Source organism: Balaenoptera physalus (genome assembly GCF_965194825.1).
Source record: "Balaenoptera physalus genome assembly, chromosome: 20".
NCBI classification, from domain to species: domain Eukaryota; kingdom Metazoa; phylum Chordata; class Mammalia; order Artiodactyla; family Balaenopteridae; genus Balaenoptera; species Balaenoptera physalus.
This window is the reverse complement of record NC_138901.1, coordinates 18,050,938-18,073,869: the sequence shown is the minus strand read 5'-3', so window position 1 is coordinate 18,073,869 and position 22,932 is coordinate 18,050,938. Positions and strand designations below refer to the sequence as shown.

Below are 22,932 nucleotides of genomic sequence, written 5' to 3'. Positions count from 1 at the left end.
GAAGTGATGAGTTTTGAGAATGTATTAGCTTTGTTTTTAATATATTTAATGTTTGTATAATTTAATTTTTAATAGTTGGCTGTGTTTAGCAGCTGGCTTGTAGGGAATTCCCTGGTGGTCCAGTAGTTAGGACTCTATGCTCTCACTGCTGAAGGCCAGGGTTCAAGCCAAAAAAAAAAAAAAAAAAACCAACTGGCTTGCAAAATTTATTTATTCCACGCCCCCTGCAGTGGGAGTGCAAAGTCTTAACCACTGGACCACCAGGGAAGTCCCAAAATTTCTGAAATTTTAACAGTTGGCTTTCACAAGCCTGTATGAGCCAGTTCCACAGTACCACTAGACCTCAGTTTTCTCATCTGCAAAATAGGGATAAGGATTGCTGCTTTGCTTACTTGCAGGCATGTTGTGAAGATCAAGTAAGTTCAAGCTTGTGTAGAGGAGGTGTGACTGGAGGCAGGGAGACCAGTTAGGAAACCATTGCAATCTTCCCATGAAGAGATGTTGAGGGATGCAAAGGATAAGGAGGAAGGGTCAGCCAGCAGAACTTAGCAACTTTAGTACCTGAAGGTGCATTTAGGGGAAGGTGATCCAGGGTCTGCTATGAGTTCTACAGCCAGAGAGAACTTTAAAAAAAAAATTTACTTATTTAGCTGCATCGGGTCTTAGTTGCAGCATGTGGGATCCTTAGCCACAGGCATGTGAACTCCTAGTTGCGGCATGTGGGATCCAGTTCCCCGACCAGGGATCGAACTCGGGTCCCCTGCATTGGGAGCACGGAGTCTTAGCCACTGGACCACCAGGGAAGTCCCCAGAGAGAACCTTTTAAAATGAATATTCACCAATAGCCTGTGATTATAACCCTTCATGGTTTCCCACTGTTCTTAGGCTAAAGACAAAACTCCTTAAGGAGGCCTATGGGGTCCTGTGTCATCAGACCCCCGCCTCTCTGGTCTCATCTCCCACCAGGCTCCACCTTGTTTTCTCTGCCCTGCTGTTCCACTAGCCCTGTGTCAGGCTCAAAAACATGGCCATTGCATAAGCGATTCCCTTTTCTTCAAAGGATTTTTCCCTCCCTTTTTGCTTCATAAACTCCTACTCATCCTTCAAATTAAACTTACTTCTCTCTACCTCAGGGAAATCTCCCTGCCTGGGTACTTCCTCCTCACTGAGCTCCAAGACCACTCCTTTGTTGCACTTCATTGCACAGGTGTGATTTGTTATCTATCTGTGAGGTTATTTGATTAAAGTCTGTCTTCCCTATTAAGCTGTTAGCTCTGTGAGGGCAGGGGCCTCGTCTGCTTTTTGCCCATCATGGACTCTCCAATGCCAAGGACTGCCTGGCACGGAGTAGGCCCTTGATACATAAGCATGGAATGGTTGTTCCATGCTTGTAAGAAGCTCCTGATACAAATTCATCTCTAATTCTGCACAACAGAATTAATAACCTCCCTTGCCCATGAAAAAACTGAAGAGTTACTTACCTAAGGTCACACAGTTCAAAAAGGTGAAGTGGAATTCAAAACCAACTCTGACTCCAAAGATTATATTTTCTACCCTCTCTCCAATACCTTTTAGGTGTTACTTAGGTTTCTGGAGAAAAGAAGAGAAATTGCTATAGGACCATAGCACACCGGAGGCCTAAGAAGACCACCCAAGATCCCTGGCTGTCTCTGGAAAACTCTGGCTCCAGAACAGGTTACCCCCACGAATGCAAGGTCTGTAAGCTCCGCAGCGCCCTCTGGTGTCCAGCTACTTTTCTGGCCCCAGAGGGAGGCAGACCATGTCTGCCACCTGGGGTATCTCCACCTGCCCTGAGCACACAGAGGCACAGGGGGACACACACAGGCTCTTCCTAAGGCAGAGCAAGGAATGCTGCCTTTCTCCATGTCCAGACCTATAGCCCAGTTCCTGGAAAAAATATTGAAAATTAAGCTCCAAGCAAAGGAAGTGTATCTTTGTATGAGCTGGATTTGTGTGTGTTTGTTGGGTAGGTTTTACGTCTACATATACCTGTTTCCTGAGGGCTATATAAGTGGTCTCTGCAGTGGTAGAACCCTAGTTTAAAAGGTTTGCAAAGAACAATTCAGAGAATCTAAACCAGTCTTGAGTTCACTCAGTCATTCAGCAATGGGCTAGACTTCAGTGATGAATGAGACAGGCACGGTCTCTGCCCCTCTAGAGCCTGCCATCTAGTTTTGAGTCCTAGTCATGCCATTTCCTGGACATATTACCAAGAGCAAATAATTAAACATCTTTGAACCTGTGTTTCATTTGTAAAAATAGGTCAGTAATAATCCCCCCTTGATAGAGCTGTTGTAGGGATTAAATGAAAACTTACACGCAAATGCTACAGCACTATTCGAACATTAGTTATTATTATGAAAAGCTTCTTGGGGGAAAAAACAACTGACTATTATGTCTTCACCCAAGGTGTTCTGTTGGCCCTGGACTAACAGTCACCGGTAATAATACCAAGAACGTGGAACGGAGCACTTGCTCACCCCACCCCACCCCCTACCATCCCTCTTTCTGTTGGCACACAGGAATCAGAGAGGCAATGGATGTGTGGATGTGTGATACAGGTCTAACCCCAGACCACTCGCTGGCTTTGTGGCCTTGAGGAGGTCACTTAGCTGACATTCGGTTTTAGCTTTCGTTTCCTTCTCTATTAGAGAAAGGTCTGGGATATAGGCACTCTTAGTTCTGACATCCTAGGGATTCTGTGGAGGTTTGTCCTCTAGCCCCCATCTCTTCCTCCACCCCTTACGTTCCCAGTGAAGGTTCCCAAGCAGAACTGTTGTTTGCAGAGGCCACCGGTAAAGCAAGAGAAGTTTTTAGCCATCACCACCCAGCCCTCCCTACATAAACTCAGAGATCTGGGACATCAGAGGTTTAAGAAGCGGGGATGGGGGCAAAGTGAGAAGGGGAGAAACTAACAGATAGCACATGCACATGGGGCCAAATCACTGGGTGAGCGATCAGCGATGGTAAAGCGGTGGAAGAGGGAGGGAGAGGAAGGCAGGGGCCTTGTTCTGTGGATGACTTCCAAGAATCCACACCCTTCTGGATCCGAGGAGGCTGCCTCAGACAGTGCTAACTCTGAGTCTTCCAGTTATTGTGTCCGACAGAGGGAAGGATGTGAGGGGTAAGAAGACCTGGAAGAGCAAGAGAGGTTAGCCATGGTTTTCATGAAGAAAGGAAGAAGACAGGGCTTAGAATGACAAAATGAAGGTGGAAGAAGCAGAAGCAAAACTGTTCATTCTCTTCCCTCCTGCCCACCATGACCCCCTTACTCCGGGCAGTGGTTAACTCTGTGATGCAGGAGAAGGCGGGCTTCCCTGGATGGGGAGGTGGAGACCTGGTGGAGGCTCCTGCTCTGTCAAGAGCAACAGTGTGGTCCTAGGGAAGTCCCTTCACCTCTCCGGGCTATAGTTAGGTCTTCTTGAGGTCTCTAAGGATGAATAACAGGGTGATGGTGGGGGTTTGATGGGGCACTGTAGGGGAATCAGAGCTCTGGGTCTGAGTCTCAACTCACATGAAGCAGCTATGTGATCCTGGGTGAGTCTCTGAGCCTCACTGTCTGCATCTGTGAAATGGGGATAAGAATATTCAGCATAGGTGGGTTGGGGAAGAGTCATTGAGATAAGGCACGTGAAAAACACTTTGTAAACTGCCACAGTCTGTACAAATATCAATTATGGTTCTATTGGGCTCTCTTGGGACTTCCCTGGTGGTCCAGTGGTTAAGACTCCGGACTCCCCATGCAGGGGTTCTGGGTTCAATCCCTGGTCAGGGAATTTGACCCCACGTGCCACAACTAAGAGGCTGCGTGGCGCAGCTAAGATCTGGTGCAGCCAGATAAATAAATATATATATATTTTTCAAAAACCCTATACTTATTGGGCTCTCTTGCCCACCCCTCGCCAACCCCAATCTCAAATTCCAGTTCAACAGCACGGTGTCGGGGGTACAGGCAGCTAGAGCAGATTGCCAGGAGCTGCAGCTTGGCCCTTTATCATGGCCGTCGAAATTGCTGCCAGGAGGCTGAGTGGAGCAGAGGGGTGGAGAGAGGGGCACAGGCTCATCTGCGGTTGCTATGGCGCCCCATCCCGGATTTGCCCATCTCTCCTAATGGAGCAAAGGGCAGAGGCGGGGAGGGAGGAAGAGAGAGAACGACTGGTCCCTTCTGTCTCTCCCTGGAGCATCTGATGTAGGGTGGGGAGTGAGGGGAGGGAGCCTAGATATTGGATAAGAGGGGGAGGGAAGAGTGGTGTGCCAGGATTAAAAGGGTTTGCGACGAGGGGCCACACTGAGAGAGCAGGGAACACAGCCCTCATGCCTACGTCCAGAAGCTAGCTGATGACGTGAAAGAGAAGAAAAAAACAAGCAAGACAGCGTGAGCATGAGAGAGAGGAAGAGAGGAAGAGAGAAAGCAAGGATAGGAGGCGTGCAAGCAGGCAGCCCCAGACTGCGGCCAGCCTCTGCCTGGGATCCCCTGAGCCTCCAATACCCCGGGCAGCCTGGACCCCAGGGTCCCTGAGAGCTGCCCCAAGGATGGGCACCAGGGCAGTGGTCATGCCTCCTCCTGTGTGGGGGCTGCTGGGCTGCTCTATCCTCTGTGGCTGGGCTCTGGGGGCTCCGAGGCTCCTCCGCTCTCTGCCCGCGCTGTCCTCCCAAGTCAAGCCAGGATCTGTACCCATGTGGGTGCCCCCGGAGGGGGCTGAGGCAGCCCTGGCTTTTCTCTACTCTGGAGATGCCCAACAGCTGTCGGGGGCTAACTGCACTGAGCGCTATGAAGCCCATGGGGCAGGAGCCAGACCAGGGCTCCCTCCAATCCTATGGAGGGCAGCGGGCACCATTACGCAGGCTGCCAATTTCCTCAACATGCTGCTACAAGCCAACGACATCCGGGAGTCCAGTGTGGAGGAGGATGTGGAGTGGTACCAGGCACTGGTCCGCAGCGTGGCCGAGGGGGACCCAAGGGCATACCGGGTTTTGCTGACCTTTAACCCTCCACTGGGGGCCAGCCACCTGCAGCTGGCCCTGCAGGCCACCAGGATGGGGGAGGAGACCATCCTTCAGGACTTGTCCGGGAGCAGGGTGCAGAAGGAGAGCCCAACCGGGGCCCTGGACACCCCTGACCTGCAGAAGCGGGTGCTGACCAATGACCTAGGGAGCCTTGGCAGTCCCAAGTGGCCACAGGGGGATGGATATGTGGGAGACTTGCAGCACGTGAGGCTGTCTCTTCCCTTCCTGGAATGCCAGGAGGGCCGGCTCCGTCCGGGCTGGCTTATCACACTCTCAGCCGCCTTCTATGGACTCAAGCCAGACCTCAGCCCGGAGATCAGGTAAGTGGGTTTTGTGCAGGATTTGATGCTATTGTGGATTTGTGGGGTGGGGGGCCCAAGTCCAGCCAGCTGTGCGTAGGCCATTTGGTATGCACATGTGTGGGGGACACAGGTGTGTGTATTTGCACTCAGCTGTGTATATCTGCAGTTGACTCTGGGAATCTGCAACTGTGTGTTAACATATACAGGTGTGTGTATGTACTACATATAAGTCACTCCATTTACAAGTAGGTATACACGTGTGTGTGTACAGATGTGTGGACATAGCTGGGCATAGGTCCTGGCCTCCAGGTCTGAGTAGTGGGTACAAGGCAGGAGAGGGCTTGGTGCGGGAGACAGTTGCAATCCGTGCACTGGCTTCTCAGAGGAGGCAGACGGGCGCTTCGGGAGTGAAATCCGCTGCTCCCTAGCAATCTAGAACTGTAAAAGGAGGCTTCTGCTAGGGAAGGAGAACACTTGGGGGGAGGCTTGGAACCATTGCCTTTTCTGTCCAGGAGTTGGCCAGATCCCCAGGGCCACTCCCAATGGCTATATTCTTATATCAAGTCCTGACCCCAATAGCCTATGATACTCCTCAAATAACTGACTTCCTCCCTCAGCTGGAGTAAAGAGGTGATTGGGAGCCATGATGGGAAGGAGGGAGCAGATGGATAGTGTACCGCAAAGCATTCAACAATCGACCTTGTTTTCCCAGCTCTGTGTCCCCATTCGTTGTCCCCGGCAGAGTTCCTCTCCTGGCCACAGGCAGCCTGGCTCCTTGCCAGCTCTCTCCCCATTCAGCCCAGAGCAGGGGTTGAGAGCCCTTGGGCCAGGCAGCTCTGACTCTGGGCCCCTCTATTCCATATCTCCTTTGCTGTGATCAGTTCAGACCTGGTTTGGGCAGAGTGAGGGGGTGGTTAATAGCTGCGCTTTGCGTGCATGTGTGTGTGTGAGTGTGTATATACATGCAGTGGGGAAGTGTGAATATCCCTTTCAGACAGATCATCAGAGCTGCAGCTCCCATATGTCTCGCCCCCTCCCTTTCCCATTGATAGAAATCAGGAAATGCTAGCATGTTGAAAACCTGAGGGATGGGGGGCGGGGGCAGGGAAAAACCTAAGGGGAGGAGGATTGTTGCAGAGACAGCGAGGGTTAACAGCACTGGAGAAATGGCGTGCGTGTGTGCCCTCTCTCCTGGCACGCTGCAGCCACTGTGCTAAAGTTTGTAGAGCTTGCATTGCCTCATAGTCTGGGGTCTAAGAACACATGTCCACCTTGGCATCCTTCACTGTACCCCTAACTGCCAATTCACTGCCCTAGGGGGCAGGTGCAGATGGACGTAGATCTTCAGAGTGTGGACATCAATCAGTGTGCCAGCGGCCCAGGCTGGTACTCTAACACACACCTGTGTGATCTCAACAGCACCCAGGTAAGGATACAGAGGGTGGGGGTGCTGGTGTCCTGCCTCCCTCCCCTTTCCCATCACTGCCATCAGGAGCAGCTGACAAAGGCACACCAGCCTCTCCGGGCTTCAGGGAAGTTCCTACTGATAAGATAGATAGAGATGAGATACCAGGCTTTTTAAGAGTGAGGACACATACAGCCTAGCCCCATCCCCCACCTGAGACAGCCACCTTCATTCCTTTGCATTCTCAGTGTGCTTCCCTGTCTGCTCTCCCTTCTGGTACTGGGTGCTCCAGGATCCCTTCCCAGGACCACCTCCTGAGCCTCTATTAATCGTCCCCTTTGTCCCCTTTCCTTCTCCTGAACCACATTCTCCATGTCAACAGAGCTCTGGGCTCCTTCTGACCCACAAAGGATGCTCTGTTTGGTGTTTGTTGAAATAAGCAGAATTGCTGGTTGGGGTGTAGGAGGAGACTAACCAGAGAAGGAACTTGAAGAGCTCTGGGACTGGTAAAGGTGATGGAACCCAGGCGAGATGCTGGCAAAATCAAAGCCGTGGATGCAGGAGAATCTGGATAATGGAAAGCAATGGTTGGTAATCCTGCAAGCCCAGTACTGGGAAACTGGCAGGTCAGTGAACTAATCCACTCCACAGTTACACTGACTGCATGCTTGTTCCTGAGCTGAACCAAAGCCAAGGGGAGCCCTGCAGGCTGCTCGGAGGTGTGGTGGGTTTGGGCATCTGTTGCTCTTCAGGGCACATGTGTTTGGAGCTATCAGTCCAGGGATGGATAAGGGCTCCCATTGTCCAGTGCACTTTTAAACCCAGCCACATTTGTGTCTCTGGGGATGCATTTGTCTATGGCAGGAACAGAACGTTTTCCAGTGGTCTGAGTAAGAGGGGAAGCTGGGCCACGATTTCAGAAGCACCTTCTAGGGGCTGGATATGTAATTGTCCTTCCTTTGCCCCACTGCTGTCTGTTCCCAGCCACTCCCCACAGTAGGTCTGACCTCATCCACGGGCTCATCTTCCCTGCCTGGCTCTGAGGTCTGCTCTGTCCCCTGCTGGGCAAACATCAATGGGTGGAGGTGGAATAAAGATCTGGCCTTGGCATCCCACCAGCCTGGCATTAGCCTGGCATTAGGGCTGGGGAGAGCAGTCCTGCGCCAAAGCCAGATGGCCCTGATGGAGGAAGCTGCTCCTCCATGGGGGCCTTTTCAACCCACGTGTGTGCCAAAGAGGGAGGCTGATGGGGACCCTTGAAGCAGGATGTAGGCACACAGGTGTGGTTGAGCTCAGATTTCTCCCTGCTTCCACCTCCCCAGCGCCTTGCTCTAGCATCAGCTGGGCACTGGGAAATGGGACCTGTGAGGCTCCTGTCAGGGCCAGTCTGAATAAAAGGGTGATCCATCTCCATACTCTTTGCTTGGAGGTCTCTTTGAGAAGAGAGGCAATGGTGGGGGCAGAGTAGGGTTTCCAGGGATGGAAGGCTTCCCAAGGGCTGGGGTGGCTTTCTGGTGGGGCTCCCCAGTGTAGACCCAGGGGCCATGGATAGGAAGGTAGATGCACCCTCCGTCTCTTCCCAGGAGGGAAAGCCTCATATAAATACCGATTGTGTTTGTCATCCCCACAGTGTGTCCCCCTGGAGAGTCAGGGCTTTGTCCTTGGCCACTACCTCTGCCGCTGCCGACCTGGCTTCTATGGGGCAAGCAGCTCCGGGGGTATGTAACTATGCGGAGGGCCAGGAAGGTGTTTTACAGGCTGGGCTGATTGGAGGGGGGCATCTGGGGAAGAAAGGCAGGTTGGGGTGAGACACTGGGAGAAAACTCATGGAGCAAGGGAAGAATGTCGAGAGAAACAGGAGAGGCAGGCAGGGTCCAATTTGTGGGTGTCTGTTCCTTCCGAGAATGAGCTTATAACATGCCAGTCTGATGCAAGCTGACCTCGCAGTGAGTCCTAGCCTGGCATCACCTCTTCCTGTTACCCTGCCTTCCCCTGAAAGTACCCACTTCTTCATTCCTACCCATCCTGACGCTACCCCAGGGGCCACAGACCATAAGAGGGCAGGGAGAGAGCTGTGGTGACCATTGGGAGAGAAGGCTGGGGGTCTCAGGATGTCCCAGCCATGCCCCTCTCCCTGCACCCATCTTGTTCTTTATAGGCTCAGAGGAGGGTGCTGCCCAGCCTACCGGGCAATTCGGGTCCCCTCAAGGCAGCTCCGGGAGGCTGCTGCGGTGCCAACCATGTGCTGAGGGCTGCTCCAGCTGCCTGGATGGCATGCCGTGCCTGGTGGAGGAAGCCCCCGCGCTGCGGGCAGCGGTGCTGGCCTCTCAGACGTGCTGCATGCTGGCCGTCTTCCTGAGCATGCTGGTCTCCTATCGCTGCCGCCAGAGCAAGGCAAGGGAGGCCCCACATCTCTCTTCTACACACGTGTCCTACCCATCCTGAGTCTCTAGCATCAACCGGAGACCAGAGACTACCTAAGACTAGAACTTGAGAGAAATGGGTTCTGGCCCTGATTCTTAATCTAACTCACTATGTGACATGAGGCAAGTGACCTCACCACCTTAGACCTGTTTCCTCACCTGATCAATGAAGGCATTGGACTTGATTCAAAACACTGTGTAGGCACTAGGGGAAGTGATCTGGCCCCTCAGACATGTAAATAAAATGACAGCACAGCAAAACAGGGCCCAGGATAGAGGTGTCAGTTGCTGTGGCAGCTCAGAGAGGGGACCCAGTCACCCTGCCTGAGATGGCGTGGGAAGACTTTCTGGAGAACGTGACATTTGAGCCAAAGTTGACGGTCAACTGACAGAGAAGCGAGTTTCTAGACAAGGAGGCAGTCTGACCCAAAGCTTGGAGGAAAGCCCGAGATCCCTTCTAGCTCCAGCAACCTCTGATTCTAGCCCAGGTCTGCAGCAAGGCCCAGGCTGGGACTGGGAGGGGCATGGGCCTGGGGTGGCAGGAGCTATATGAAACCTTTGCCTTAGCCAGCCTTAGTGCCAGTGGAGCTAAGAGCCTGCGGTGAGAGTGGCTGTGGATGGAGAGGGCAGAGCTAATGTTACAGGGTGAAGCTTTAGCCCAGGGCCATGGGGTGACCCCTCAAACAGGCCTGAGACCCTCCTGTACCATCCTCCAGGCTCTGTCCTCTTGCTGCCCTGCTTACATACCTCTCTCTTTCCTGGGTTCACAGAGGATCCGGGCATCTGGAGTGGTACTGCTGGAAACCATCCTTTTTGGATCCCTGCTGCTCTACTTCCCTGTGAGTCTGTGGCCAGAGGCTGACCCCACCTCCCAGGATCCCCCATAGTCCCAACCTGGTACCCTCCAAGCCCCAGAATCCTTCCTCTCTGCCCTGCTGGGGGGATTCAGAGACCTCAAAATCCTCCAACTCATACCCACAAATGACAGGCTAGTCTAGTGAGCTCTGGAACCAAACAGCCAGGCTTAAAAGGAGCTCTATGACCTGCTGTGTGACTTAGGACAAGTTACCTAACCTCTCTGATAACAAAGCTGCTCCTTTGCAGAATGGAGGTGATGATGCCCTCTATGACAAGGCGGTTAGGAGGATCAGCAATGTGTTTAGCATGGGCCTGGCACACAGTGGAAGTGCAGTGGAGAGCAACTATTTTTGCCCCCTCCCCACCAGGTCTTCATCCTGTACTTCAAGCCCAGTGTATTCCGCTGCATCGCCCTCCGCTGGGTCCGGCTGCTGGGTTTTGCCATTGTCTACGGCACTATTATACTCAAGCTTTATAGGTAGGGTCTGGGGCAGAGCTTGCTCTCACGCTGCTCACTCCAGGCTACTCCAGCTCATTTATGGAATGAAGTTCTTCACAGCCAGACCCCTACCAGCTCTACTCCTCTGTGCCCCCAAGGCCTGCTCCCATCACTATGGCCCTCCCCTCCGTGTAACTTTTTTGGGGGTAAGAGGAGGCGGTGAACCATGGAAGGGATGGGAGGACAGGGATGTGCGGAGGGAAGGGAAGCAAAGGCCAGCGGCATCTCCCCTCCCAGCATCCACCCGCCACACTCTAACCCTTGTAGAGTGCTCCAGCTGTTTCTGTCTCGAACGGCCCAGCGGGGCCCCCACCTGAGCAGTGGGCGGCTGCTGCAGCGTCTGGGGCTGCTTCTGCTGCTGGTGCTGGGCTTCCTGGCTGTATGGACAGCGGGGGTCCTGGAGCAAGGCGTTCAGCACACGTCCCTGGTGGCGCGAGGCCACACCCACACAGGCCGCCACTTCTACCTCTGCCACCACGACCGCTGGGACTACATCATGGTTGTGGGTGAGCTGCTTCCACTGAGCCCAGCCTCACTCTGGTCCCCCTCCCTGTACCTCCAGGGGTCCTCCTGCCTTGTACCTGGACCCCTGGACTGGGCTCCCCCCAGCACGGCCTGCAGAGAAAGGGGTGCATGGCGGCTGAGGTGGTACCCGGCCCTCCTCATTTCCCCACAGCCGAGATGCTGCTCCTGTGCTGGGGCAGCTTCCTCTGCTACGCCGCCCGGGCTGTTCCCTCAGCCTTCCACGAGCCGCGGTACATGGGCATCGCCCTGCACAACGAGCTGCTGCTTTCTGCTGCCTTCCACGCAGCCAGGTGAGGACGGGCCCTCCTACCCACCACGCCTCCCACCCTAACACCACTCCTCACCTCTCCCAGGTGAGGGTACCCCCATCCCACAGCCCTCCTTGCAACACCTACTACGCCTCAGCAAGGTGAGGAGGGCCCCACCTGTAGCTTCTCTCCCTACCCCACAGACACCCTTCCTGTAACCCATGTCTCACCCAACACCCGAGAAGAGGAAGCATGCTCCACTCCTAACTCCTCTCCCATTCCACACGCACCCCCCCGCCCGACTCTCCTCCACATACAGGCTCCATTCTCCCTGCCTTCTTCCCCCTCACACCCCAACTGTCCTTGCAGCAGGCCTGCTCTGAGTGTCCACAAGGATCTGGCCCTGTGGTGAAGGTAGAATCAACCCACAGGGTGGTCCATAACAGAGTTAAGTGCTATAAGCAGCCAGAGAAGGCAAGCTGGAGTAGTCTGGGAGGGCTTCTCAGAGGTGGAGATTAACGTGAGCCCTGAGGTGGGAGGGCAGGAAGAAGGAAGAGTGCCCTCTGCACTGCACGGAGCACCTCCAGGAGATCAGGGCGGGGGCTGGGGAGGACAGCCACTGAAACAGGTGAAAGAGGCCACTCCCACCTGTAGCTAACCATGCCCTTCCCGCCTCACCCTCAGGTTTGTGCTGGTTCCCTCCCTGCACCCAGACTGGACGCTCCTCCTCTTCTTCTTTCACACCCACAGCACAGTCACCGCCACACTGGCTCTGATCTTCATCCCTAAGGTGAGGTCTTCCCCTGGCCTCGATGTGAGGCAGACGCAGCCCCTTTGCCAGGGGCACTGTGGTGCTGCTGTGCCCACAGCACCCTCTCCAGGCCAGGGTGAGAATGACACCCTGGGCCCTGAGGGATTTGGGCCCTAAGCAAGGAGCCCACTTAGGAGTCACGGAAGGAATCTCCGTCTCCAATCCCTGGGCAAGGGAAATAAGAGCTAGAGCCGGGGCTTCCCTGGTGGCGCAGTGGTTAAGAACCCGCCTGCCAATGCAGGAGACACGGGTTTGAGCCCTGGTCCCGGAGGATCCCACATGCTGCGGAGCAACTAAGCCCGTGAGCCACAACTACTGAGACTGCGCTCTGAGAAGCTCACGCACTGCAACGAAGAGTAGCACCCGCTCTCCGCAACTAGAGAAAGCCCACACGCAGCAATGAAGACCCAACACAGCCAATAAATAAATCAATAAGTAATTTTAAAAAAAATAATAAAAACACTCGGAGTTAAAAAAAAAAAAGAGCTAGAGCTGAAGGGAATCCTTGTAATACAACTGGAAGGTTGGCAGACTCTGAAAATCAACTCAGAAGCAGTTACAGAAAGATAGGTTGCGGGGGGAGCTGAAGGACATGGCTAGGAATTGTGGGGGCAGGGCATTGAGACCCCTGGTCTCTAAACTAGAGAAAATCAGGAAGGAGAGGGAACAATACTCCTTGGACCCCCAGAATTCCAAATCAGAGGGGGGGGTGTGAAGATTTATGGAGTAAATACATATGCCACGGGGGAGGGAGCCAAGGTGAGTCTTTTTCCCGATCATGCCCACCATGGCCAGATCCGGAAGCCGGGGGCTCCTCCCCGAGAGGAGATCTTGGATGAGGTGTACGAGGACGAGCTGGACCTGCAGCGCTCAGGCTCCTACCTGAACAGCAGCATCGCCTCAGCCTGGAGCGAGCACAGCCTGGACCCTGGAGACATTCGGGTAGGTGCTGCCCTCCCCGCCTCCTCTTGATGCTACTTAGGGACTGGGCAGGGGGCACAGCTGCCCTGCCACCCGGGCTGTGTGCCACTGCAGGTCCCCTCTCCTCCCCATAGCTTTTCCTCTAAGACCCGCCTCCCTCTCTTCTCCACCATTGCCCTAAGCTGCTTCCCCTGACTCTACTTGAAGGAGGCCACACAGTGGATAAACCCCCATCCCCCCAAAACCCCAGAACCCAGATTCCTGAGGCCCACTTGGCAAGGTAGAGGCAGAACCATGAGTGGAGCTCAAATCACCTTTGTCTCCTGTGTCCTCCACTCCCACTCAGCAGGGCCACCATGACGGGCAGCCTAAGAAACCCCTCAGTCCCCAACATACCAGGCAGTTAGTGACCCTAGGGCCATTGGGGCTGCGTAACTCAGGCAGTGAGTGGCTACCAGGGATTTCCACACCAGGATCCCCTTTCCCTGGACCCAGCAGTGTTAGAGAAAGGAAGTTCTTCCTGAGTCTTACATCAGGAGAGCATCCTTACCGTACTTTTCTGCTTAAAAATATCATTATAGTCACAGAAACCCTAATGAGAGGCTCAGAGGGTAGGATACAAAGAGACCTGGCGGTAAAGCCCATTGTCTTGTAGAACCTGCATGTGGGAACAGTCCCAGGAAGCCATTTTGTCCATCCCTCCACCTCCTCTGGGGCCCCCTCCACAACTGACTTGTTTACATCCCCCAATTGCTTCCTTGTCTCAACTGCCTTTGTCTCTCTTTCCTCCGTATCCTCCTCATCCTCTGAGCTCTGCCTGCCCTGCTGCCTGCCCCCTGGGGATAGGCTGAACTGAGACCCCAATCCAGCAGGCAGGCCAAAGAGTGGAGGCACGCTGCCACAGAGACACCATCCTTGACCCTCCAGTATGGGGAGCCCACGTACCTCCCCTATGCTGGCTGCGGGGAGAGATCCGAAGTACAAAAGACTTTCAAAGCCCCATTCCCTCACTTACACCTGAATATGGCAGTTTTCACACCCACTGGTCCCACCACCAATCTCATATAATCCTCTTAAGAAAGTGAACACTAGGCAGCCAGTTTTCCTTACTTTATTGAAGCAGAGGCTCAGAGAGGGCAAGAAAATAGCCTGGAGGCACATGATGGGTCAGCAGCCTCAAACCCAGGTTTCCTGCCCCCCCAAGCTGGAGACGTCCCACCAGACCACAGTGCCCAGAGAAGGCAGTGGTGTGCTGAGGCCTCGGAGCTGAGCGGGTCGGGCTCGGGAACTAGGTTGTTGGCCCTGCAGGACGGAGAGGTGAATTCTGAGTTTTAAAAGCTGGGAAGGGACACAGCTTGGTGGGAGAGAGATCCCCCAGAGAAAATGGTCTGAGCAAGGGCTGAGGGGCAGAGCAGCGCCGCCAGGGGATGGAGAGCTTGGCCCTCACCGCCAGCTCTGCTCCCCCGGTCCCCCCGCCCCCAGGACGAGCTGAAGAAGCTCTACGCCCAGCTCGAGGTCCACAAGACCAAGGAAATGGCCGCTAACAACCCGCACCTGCGCAAGAAGCGAGGCAGCTGGCGCCAGGGCCTGGGCCGCTCCTTCATGAGGTACCTGGCCGAGTTCCCCGAGGCCCTGACCCGCCAGCACTCCCGGGACTCGGGCTCCCCGGCCCGCGGCAGCCTGCCCGGGGGCTCCTCCCGCCGCCGGCTGCTCAGCGCCAGGCTGCTCAGCGCCAGCCTCCGGGAGCCCGCCGCGCCGCCGACTCTGCGCAAGTCCCGCAGCACCTGCGAGCAGGACCGCGATCCCCGCGGGGAGCAGCACCCGCCTCTGCTCGAGTCGCTGCTGCGGAGGAAGCTGGCCAGGAAGGGCCCGCAATCCGAGAGCCGCGAGTCGGCGGCAGCGCCGCCCGCGCTGAGCTTCAGGTCGGCCAGCGCCCACAATCTGACGGTGGCAGAGCGGCTGCCCTGCGCCCGGCCCGCCTCGCTGCACAAGTCGCTGAGCGTCGTGGCTGGCTCCAGGGAAAAGGCCCTGCTCGAGGCCAGCCAGGCCTACCTGGAGGAGACCTACCAGCGGGCGAGGGAGCGGGAGGAGAGAAGGAAGGCAGAGGCCGCCCTGGCCAGCCCAGCGCGGAGGCCCTCGGCCAGGAGGCTGGAGGGAGCTCGAGCGACTCCCCTGTCGGCCCCACCTTCCCCGGCCAAGAGGAGCAGCGTGGACAGCTCCCACGCCTCCAGAAAGCTGCACGAGGAGGCCGTGAGAAGGCTGCCCCACCGGCCCATCCAGCACCAGATCTCCACACCCATCATGGCCACGTCCGGAGTGGGCCTGGGGGAGCCGGGGATGCTGTCTCCCACCTCCACCTTATCTCTGGCCCTGCTGCCAGCTCCCGCCCCTGCCCTGGCACCCATCACAGTACCCCCACAAAGCCCCAGCCTACTCACCTACATCTGCCCCTGGGAGAATGCAGAACTGCCATCGAAGAAAGAAAATGTGGCTCAGGAAGGCCCCTCGGGGCCAGGGCGAGGCAACCACTCTCCCGCCCCAGGTCGGGCCAGGCTCTGGAGGGCCCTCTCTATAGCAGTAGAGAAGAGGGGGCCTGGGGAGAACGGGATGGACACAGAGGACAGGTGTCTCCAGGGGGAAGCTGATGAGGATGAGGACAGGCCCAAGGTCTTCTCTAAATCCCACAGCCTCAAGACCCCTGTTCAGCAGGGTTCCATGCGTAGTCTGGGACTGGCTATCAAAGCTCTGACCCGTTCTCGGAGCACATACAGAGAGAAGGAGAGCGGGGAAGGGAGTCCTGAGAAGGAGGAGAAGGGCCGAGCTTTGGGAGAGGGTGTGAGGGCATGTCCCAGATCTCCCAGGTCAGGCCGGCCCAAGGCGGTGAGTAAGCAGGCCGCGCTTGCCCCCTGTGATGACGAGGAGTCCCTCCAGAACCAACAGAACGCTCACACAAGCAGAATGCTCCAAGTCTGTCACCAGGAGGGCAGCAGGGAACAAGAAGACAGAGGCAGGAGGCCATCCCAGGGTCTAGGGGAGGGGAAGGTTGCGAGAGCAGGTAAAACAGGGCCTACCACACTGAGGCCAGTCAGGCAGGGCACAGTTAGGGACAAAAATGTTAAGCAAGCAAAAGCAGCCCCTGGGGGGTGGCGGGAACTGCCCAAAGCTGGCCTCCAGCCCCTGGGCAGTGCTGACCAGAGGGTGACAGATGTATGCCCCTGGGAAGTCACCGAGTTAGAAACGTGTCAGCCTGACAGTAGCAACAAGGCCGAAATCTGCCCCTGGGAGGTGAGTGGAGTCCCCGAGGAGGAGGCACTGAGGCAAGATCTAGATGCCTCCCAAGGTGAGAGGGGGAAAGCCTCAGAAAAATCAGAACCCAAAGATGTGGTTGCCATTGCTCAGAAAAAGCCAGAGAGGCTGGTCAGGGGACAGGAGGCAGTGTGTCCCTGGGAGAGTGCCGAGCCTGGGGGTCTGTCCCCTTGGTCAGCCCCTCAGCACTCTGACAGAACCAAGGGCAGGTCTGAGACAGTGGGCAGTGTGGAGCCTAGAGAGGTAGAGACACGACCGTGGGAAGCCGCTGGCCCAGGAGCTTGTACACCTGACGTCACCAAGGCAGAGTTCTGTCCCTGGGAGGCAAGTGAAGGAGGAGAGAATGAGAAGCCGTCCCAGGAGGGAGTAAAGAAGCTCCCCCAGGCAAAGCAGAAAACTCCCAAGAAAGCAATCTTCTTAGAAGAACAGAAACTGGGTGAAGGGTTGGAATCTCTTTGTCAGTGGGAAAGGACAGACTTCCGGGGCCCCTCAGCAGTCTCTACTCAGGCCCCGGGAACCCCCGGGCGCTCGGGGAGTTTGGGCAGTAGCGTCGCTGAGGTGTGTCCATGGGAGGCGGGAGATGCTCCTGCTATCGAGAAAGCAGAGATTTGTCCCTGGGAGCGGGGTGAGGAGGTAGTAGGGAAGGAAATGATGAGTCAGAGGACAGGTGGAGAATCTCTCCAGGAAAAGGGAAGAACCTCCAGAAAAGGGAGCTTTGGAGAGACGTGGGAACAAACTGGGAAAGCAGTGCAGAAATTTAGTCAACAGCAGGAGTCAGTGTGTCCCTGGGAGAGCACAACCCCTGGGCACTCCAGCCCACATCTAGAAAACTCCTCATCCAAAGCTGGCGGCCAACTCCTCAGCAAGGGAGGAAGCAGAGCAGCGCAGGTATGTCCACGGGAAGATCTCAGGTCAGAGGCAAAGGAAGCAACACCTGCCAAGGCAGAAATCTGTCCCTGGGAGGTGAATGAAAGAACGACAGAGGACTGGACATCGGGACAGGCATCAAAAGGAGAATCTCAAAAGGACAAGGAGAAGATGCCTGGAACATCAGGAATCAAAGATAGCACAACTTGGGAAAAGCCTGAGGCACGGATGCAAAAGCAGGAAGCAGTCTGTCCCTGGGAGAGGGTGGACCCTGGCAGCTTCTCCCCACAACCTGGTCCTCGAGACACAGATAGACCCAAAGCCACTTTCCAGATGTCAGGCAGTATGGGAAGCAAAACTGCTGAGATCTGTCCCTGGGACGCGGAGGAAATCCTGCCTGCTGAGAAGGCAGAGATCTGTCCCTGGGAGGTGAGTGCTGGAGCAGGGGAGAAAAGGGCTTTGGGAATTGAGGCCATTAGGCAATTTCCAAATGATACAGGAAGGGCTTCTGCAGATTTTGGACCTGGAGAGAGAGCTGTTACTGCTCCAAAGAAGCCAGAGAGGCAGGCCCGGGAGCGGGAGGTAGCCTGCCCCTGGGAGAGCTTGGATCCAGGGGGCTCCTCTCGGCATTCAGACACTCTGGGCACCGACAGACCAAAAGCTGGGCTCCAGGTATTGGACCGTGTGGGGTGCAGGCCAGCTGAGGTGTGTCCCTGGGAAGTAGAGGGAGCGCCTACCAGTGAAAAAGCCAAGATCTGTCCCTGGGAGGTGGATGAAGGAGCCCCTGGGAAGGAATCAGAACAAGAGATGGAGACTGATTCCATGGGGCAGAGGGAGAAAACTCTAGAAAAGGGGAGACTCACCTCCCTGGGAGAAGACATATCAAAATGGGAGACAAAACTGAGTCAAGAGCAGGAAGCTCTGTGTCCTTGGGAGAAGGACTTGAGGACACCCTCTGCTCAGGCCCCCGAGGTCTCAGACTTGTCCAGCAGCGGGAGTAGCAGAGTGGCAGAGGGGCACGCCTTGGAAGTGAGTGATGAAGCAGCACAGAAAGGGGACCTGACACAAGACCCAGAGATGGGCTCCTTCCCAGAACAAGCAGAAAAAGCAGAAGTCACTGCTGAAGATGGGGAAAAAGCAAGCAATGAGCTACGACCTATCTGTCTACAGGAGAGCATGGCCCCGGCGGGCTCTTTCTCCCACCCAGACAGTCACTGCCCTGACCAACCGAAAGCCGGTGCTCAGACACTGCTCAGCGCTGGGGGCAGGCACGCCGAGGTCTGCCCGTGGGATGCTCCTGCCATGGATGCTCCCAAACCTGACAGCGGCGCCACAGCTGAGACCTGTCCCTGGGGGGTGACCGAAAGAATCCCTGAGGAAGGGGTGTCGAGACAGGATGGAGAAGGGGAGCCTCAAGAGGAGAAGGAGAAAGCCCCAGAAAAACCAGAGCACAAAGCTGTGGCCGTTCAGGCAAAGTCAGAGAGTGCAGATGGGAAACAGGAGGCTGTGTGTCCCCAGGAGAGTCAAGATTGTGGGGGTCTGTCTCCACAACCAGCCCCACAAGCTTCTGACAGAAGCAAAGAAAGTTCCCAGGCAGCAGGCAGCGTGGGGGCCAGAGTAGCAGAAGTGTGTCCATGGGAAGCAGAAGAGGCTCCCTCTGATAAGAAAACAGAAATCTGCCCTTGGGAGGTGAGTCGAGCAGCAGAGAAAGGGGGACTGGAACAAGAAGTGGAGAGAGAATCTCAAGGGCAAGGAGAGACGTTCCTGCAAAAGGCAGGATCTGGAGGGACTGAAGAACACTTTTCAGAAGAAGTAAAAGTCAACAGAGAGCGAGAGACGGTCTGTCCTTGGGAAGGCACAAGGTCAGAAGGGCTCTCCCCCCAGCCAGACGCTCCAGACATGGACCAACCCAAAGTCAGTCCCCACAGAGCAAGCAGTATGGGGAGCAGGATGGCAGAGCTATGTCAATGGGAAGTCACAGATCCAGAAGGAAATAAAATAAAGGGGACCATGGCAGACATCGATATATGTCTTTGGGAGGTAACTGGAGCCCCATCTGAGGAATCTGGCCTCCTGGCTTTAACAGAAACTCAGACAGAAAAACTCTGCCCCACAGCCCCTGAGAACCCACCATGCCTTTTAGTCCACAGACCTCTGGGTGGCTTCCTTCCAGAAGGCAAAAGCCCCTGCCCCAAAGTGAGCAACCCAGCCAGTACTTTTACTCTGGAAGGTGTCAGAGAACTCCAAGTACCTTCAGAACTTGGGCCGAGGACCAGCTTAGTCCCAGAGCCAACTCTCCAGGAAGCTAAGGCTCAGAAGTCTTCCTCCTTAACCGAAGACCAAGGAGAAGTAGCTTCTAAAGCTCAACACGAAGAACTCACCCCTCCAACTGTCTATCCTTGGGACTGGGAGTAACAACTCCATCAGGTGAGGTGAAACATTGGGTGGCTATCTTTTAGAAGCCAAGGTCCTTTCCAAGTCCTAGGTGTTTCAAAAAAAACTGAATCAAACACACTTGGCCACTTTCTCTCTCCAAGGTGGCCAGAAGTCAACTCATTCCAAGACAAATTGTACAAAAAGGGTTTAGCTCAGACCCCCAAAGTTAATCCCATCCCCTCTTTACTTCCAACTCTTCTTCCTGCTCCAGAGAACAAGGGCTGGACCTTCTACTTCTAATGAATCCTCCCATCCAGCTAGAATACTCAACACAAGCCGTCTGTGACAGGACACTCACTTGTAAAGCCAATGTTAGTGATAAAAGGAAGTCAGCTGTGCCCAGCCCACATTTTCTCAAAAGCAGACCCATTCTTCTGTGAAGTCTACGAAGGACGTTTTTTGAGAAGAAACTAAACCACGCAAGGCATTGGCAACATACGGGCTGAGGATTACAGAAGGTTATAAAGGTCACCATAGGAAGCTTAGAAGCCACTTATTCAAGTTCAAAGATAAATCAGGGGGAAAACTTAAATGGCTCAAAAGAGGTGCCTGAAATGCCTTAAAGATCCTGTCATTTTGACTTTGGATCTCCAGGTTCTGCTTTATTCTCTCATACCTGCCCTGCTTGACTGCTGAAGTACAGAGAATCAAGCACACTTACGTCAACATCTGGCATCCAAAGCAACATCAGAGACAGAGAGCATAAAGGGAAAAGCAATTGCTCCAGGTCCTTCCCACGCCAGCTTTAACAGTTTAAGCCCAGTTTAAGAAGTATGACTCTTACAAGCCTTTTCAGATGGCCTTCCCTCCTTCCTGCCCCATCTTTTGCCAATCTGCAGAGTTCATCCCACTGCCTCATTCTCCTAGCCTTTCAGCGCTGTCATCAAAGGGACCCCTCTCTGTTGTCAAATGCAACTGGAGCCGGGGGGAATTTCTGGTTCCAATGCAAGAACCACTCCAAATCACTTGCTCAGTAACAAGAGGCCCACATCAGTCTCTTTCCCGAGAAGCCCGAGAAAGAAAGGAGGTCCTGTTTACAGCCAGCACTTTAACTGCCCTCAGAAAGAGTAGTGCTATGAAGCAGGTTAGAGGCCTGAGGGCCAGGGAAAGGGCATCGTGTAAATACAAAGCCTCCTTTCTTAGGGAGCTCTCTCTCGTTCTTAGCTCGGTTCAATTCTCTCAAGTCAATTCAGGCTACCCTTACTTAAGTGGTCCTAGATAACAGAGTGCTGGAATTAGGTGATTCTACCAGAGGGGATTGAGGAAGGAGAAAAACATTGGTCACAGACGTCCCAGGATTGGCAGGGGTGAGGTGGGGGTGGACATAGGCAGACTAAACATGGCACAGGGGCCCACCCTCTAACTGGACAGATACTGATGCCATTCACCAGGAGGAAAAAGACAAAAGAAGGGGACCAAATACCCAATGGGGAAAATACCGGTCTGCATGTAAATACTCTGGGCAGCTACAGGGCTTCACAGAAAAAGGAGCAAAGTGCTCCATTTCCAAAAAGAAGAAGGAATGGAGTAACCCACTTTCAGAGACCAGAGGCCCTTGTTCCATTTCTAGGCCTTCCCTCTTACCTAGGTCCCCTGCCCTAGGCTTCCAGAGCAGTAACTAAAGTGTGTTGTTTTTCTGGGCTCTAGCTAGTTAGCCTCACAGCTTCCGAGCCAATGCAAATTCTGCACCTCAGAACAATCCCACTGGGTCTGGACTAGCTGGGAACAGAAAAGTTGTCCCTCTAACCACAGTTGTGAAATAAACCATGGGGAAAAAAATAAAGAATGCTTTTTCTTGACTATTGCAGTTGTTTCTAGCTTATTCACTATGGTGATTTTATTTTTTCAATGTTTCTAAACATTAATAGTAGATAGATAAGGAAAGAACAATGCCTGCTCTAAAGCCCAAGGTAGCCACATGGCAGCCTTCAGGACCATGGGACTGTCTGGCTAATTCTCAGCCAGTGCCCAGCTACATGGGTGGCACTGCCGATGGTCTCTGCCCGGCCCTTCAAGCCAATCCTGTACATCTGGGCCATCTGCTCAGCTGGATTTGATCCCAAGGGGAAATGAAAATTGCACTTATCCTCTGGCTCCCTGGTGGCAACTATTGCTCAGCTGCTATTTAGGATTATCTAGAGACCCCTGAGACAGAGATAGGGGAGTGGGGTGAAACAGCTTATTTGAAACACTGTTTTTTAATATGTTCAGAGAAATCAAGATGTCGTTTGGCCATTAACTGTGCTTTGTTTCTGTTTCCCTACCCTCCACCCTCCCAGGACTGCCTCCCCTTACTCCATACTCCCCAGCTGTGGATCCTACGCAAAGCACTTCCCTTCTCATTTTGCCTTAATCCAGGGCTCAGGCAAATAGGATATGATCAAACCTCACTTGGGCAGCAATGCTGGAAACTGATGTACATTTTAAGCCAAAAGGGTTGAAACTAAGTAGCATGATGAGGGTGGCTGCTGTGGATTAACCTACTAGCGCTGCCTCTTCCCTAAGCATACACATCTTGTTTCTATGGTCAGCACTCAGCAGCTGTTATTAAAACATCAGTTTTCCCCAGTGAGGCCTGGTCTGTTTGCTGCTTTGCTGAAATGGTAGCTTTACAGAGACTGAGGAGTCAGGTTATTCTCAACCTGATTCCAGTTTCTTTGGACTCTTATCTCAAGACAAGGTCAGAACAGATTAATCCTTAACCCAAGTGATAAACTCCTTAAAAGAAAATACTAGACTTGAAAAACAGAAACACAAGAATGAAGGTCCTGATTTTTAAGGGGAGCCCTCATGGGCTGATCAAAGTAATAGTACTATAAACCAAGCTTGCTGCTGGGACAGTGATTTCCCTTGTCATACCTCAGATGACCCAGGACACGAGCATGAGAAGTCCCACATCCTCCTCCAGCTGGAGCTAACGAACAAGAAGGGGCTGGGCTGTTTCACTCTACACAGGTCCATATTCTGGTATCTTTGCCTCCAAATTTGGGCTGGAAAAAAAGTCACCATCTCCAAAAGGTGCTAGAAATCAGGGAACTAAATCTTACTGATGGATTTCCCAAATGTATCCACACTACCATGGCCCCTTCTTCCTCTAACGCTTCCTGGGATCACACCAGGATGCAGCTGATAATTAAGAACAAAATCCAAAGGCTGAGGGCTAAATGATTTCTTTGGATTTACATTCATCTATGAAATATAAATACTGATTCAGTGAGTCAGCATATGCGAAAAGACCCTCTTAAATGACACCACTTTTAGAAACACGAATTATTTTTCCCAAGTCTGGATTTCCTGTAAGTC

At 54.0% G+C, this 22,932-nt stretch overlaps 1 protein-coding gene across 1 annotated transcript; it reads left to right on the top strand.

Moving 5' to 3' along the window:
- Positions 1-532: 532 nt before the first annotated feature.
- Positions 533-22,794, top strand: GPR179 (G protein-coupled receptor 179). The gene is made up of 11 exons (XM_082442344.1): positions 533-5,348; positions 6,648-6,756; positions 8,366-8,453; positions 8,894-9,129; positions 9,929-9,997; positions 10,385-10,494; positions 10,783-11,021; positions 11,192-11,330; positions 11,973-12,078; positions 12,895-13,041; positions 14,503-22,794. Exons 1-11 carry the CDS (start codon positions 4,555-4,557, stop codon positions 19,606-19,608), a joined length of 7,143 nt encoding a protein of 2,380 aa, XP_082298470.1. The 5' UTR covers positions 533-4,554; the 3' UTR covers positions 19,609-22,794.
- The last annotated feature ends 138 nt before the right edge of the window (positions 22,795-22,932 follow it).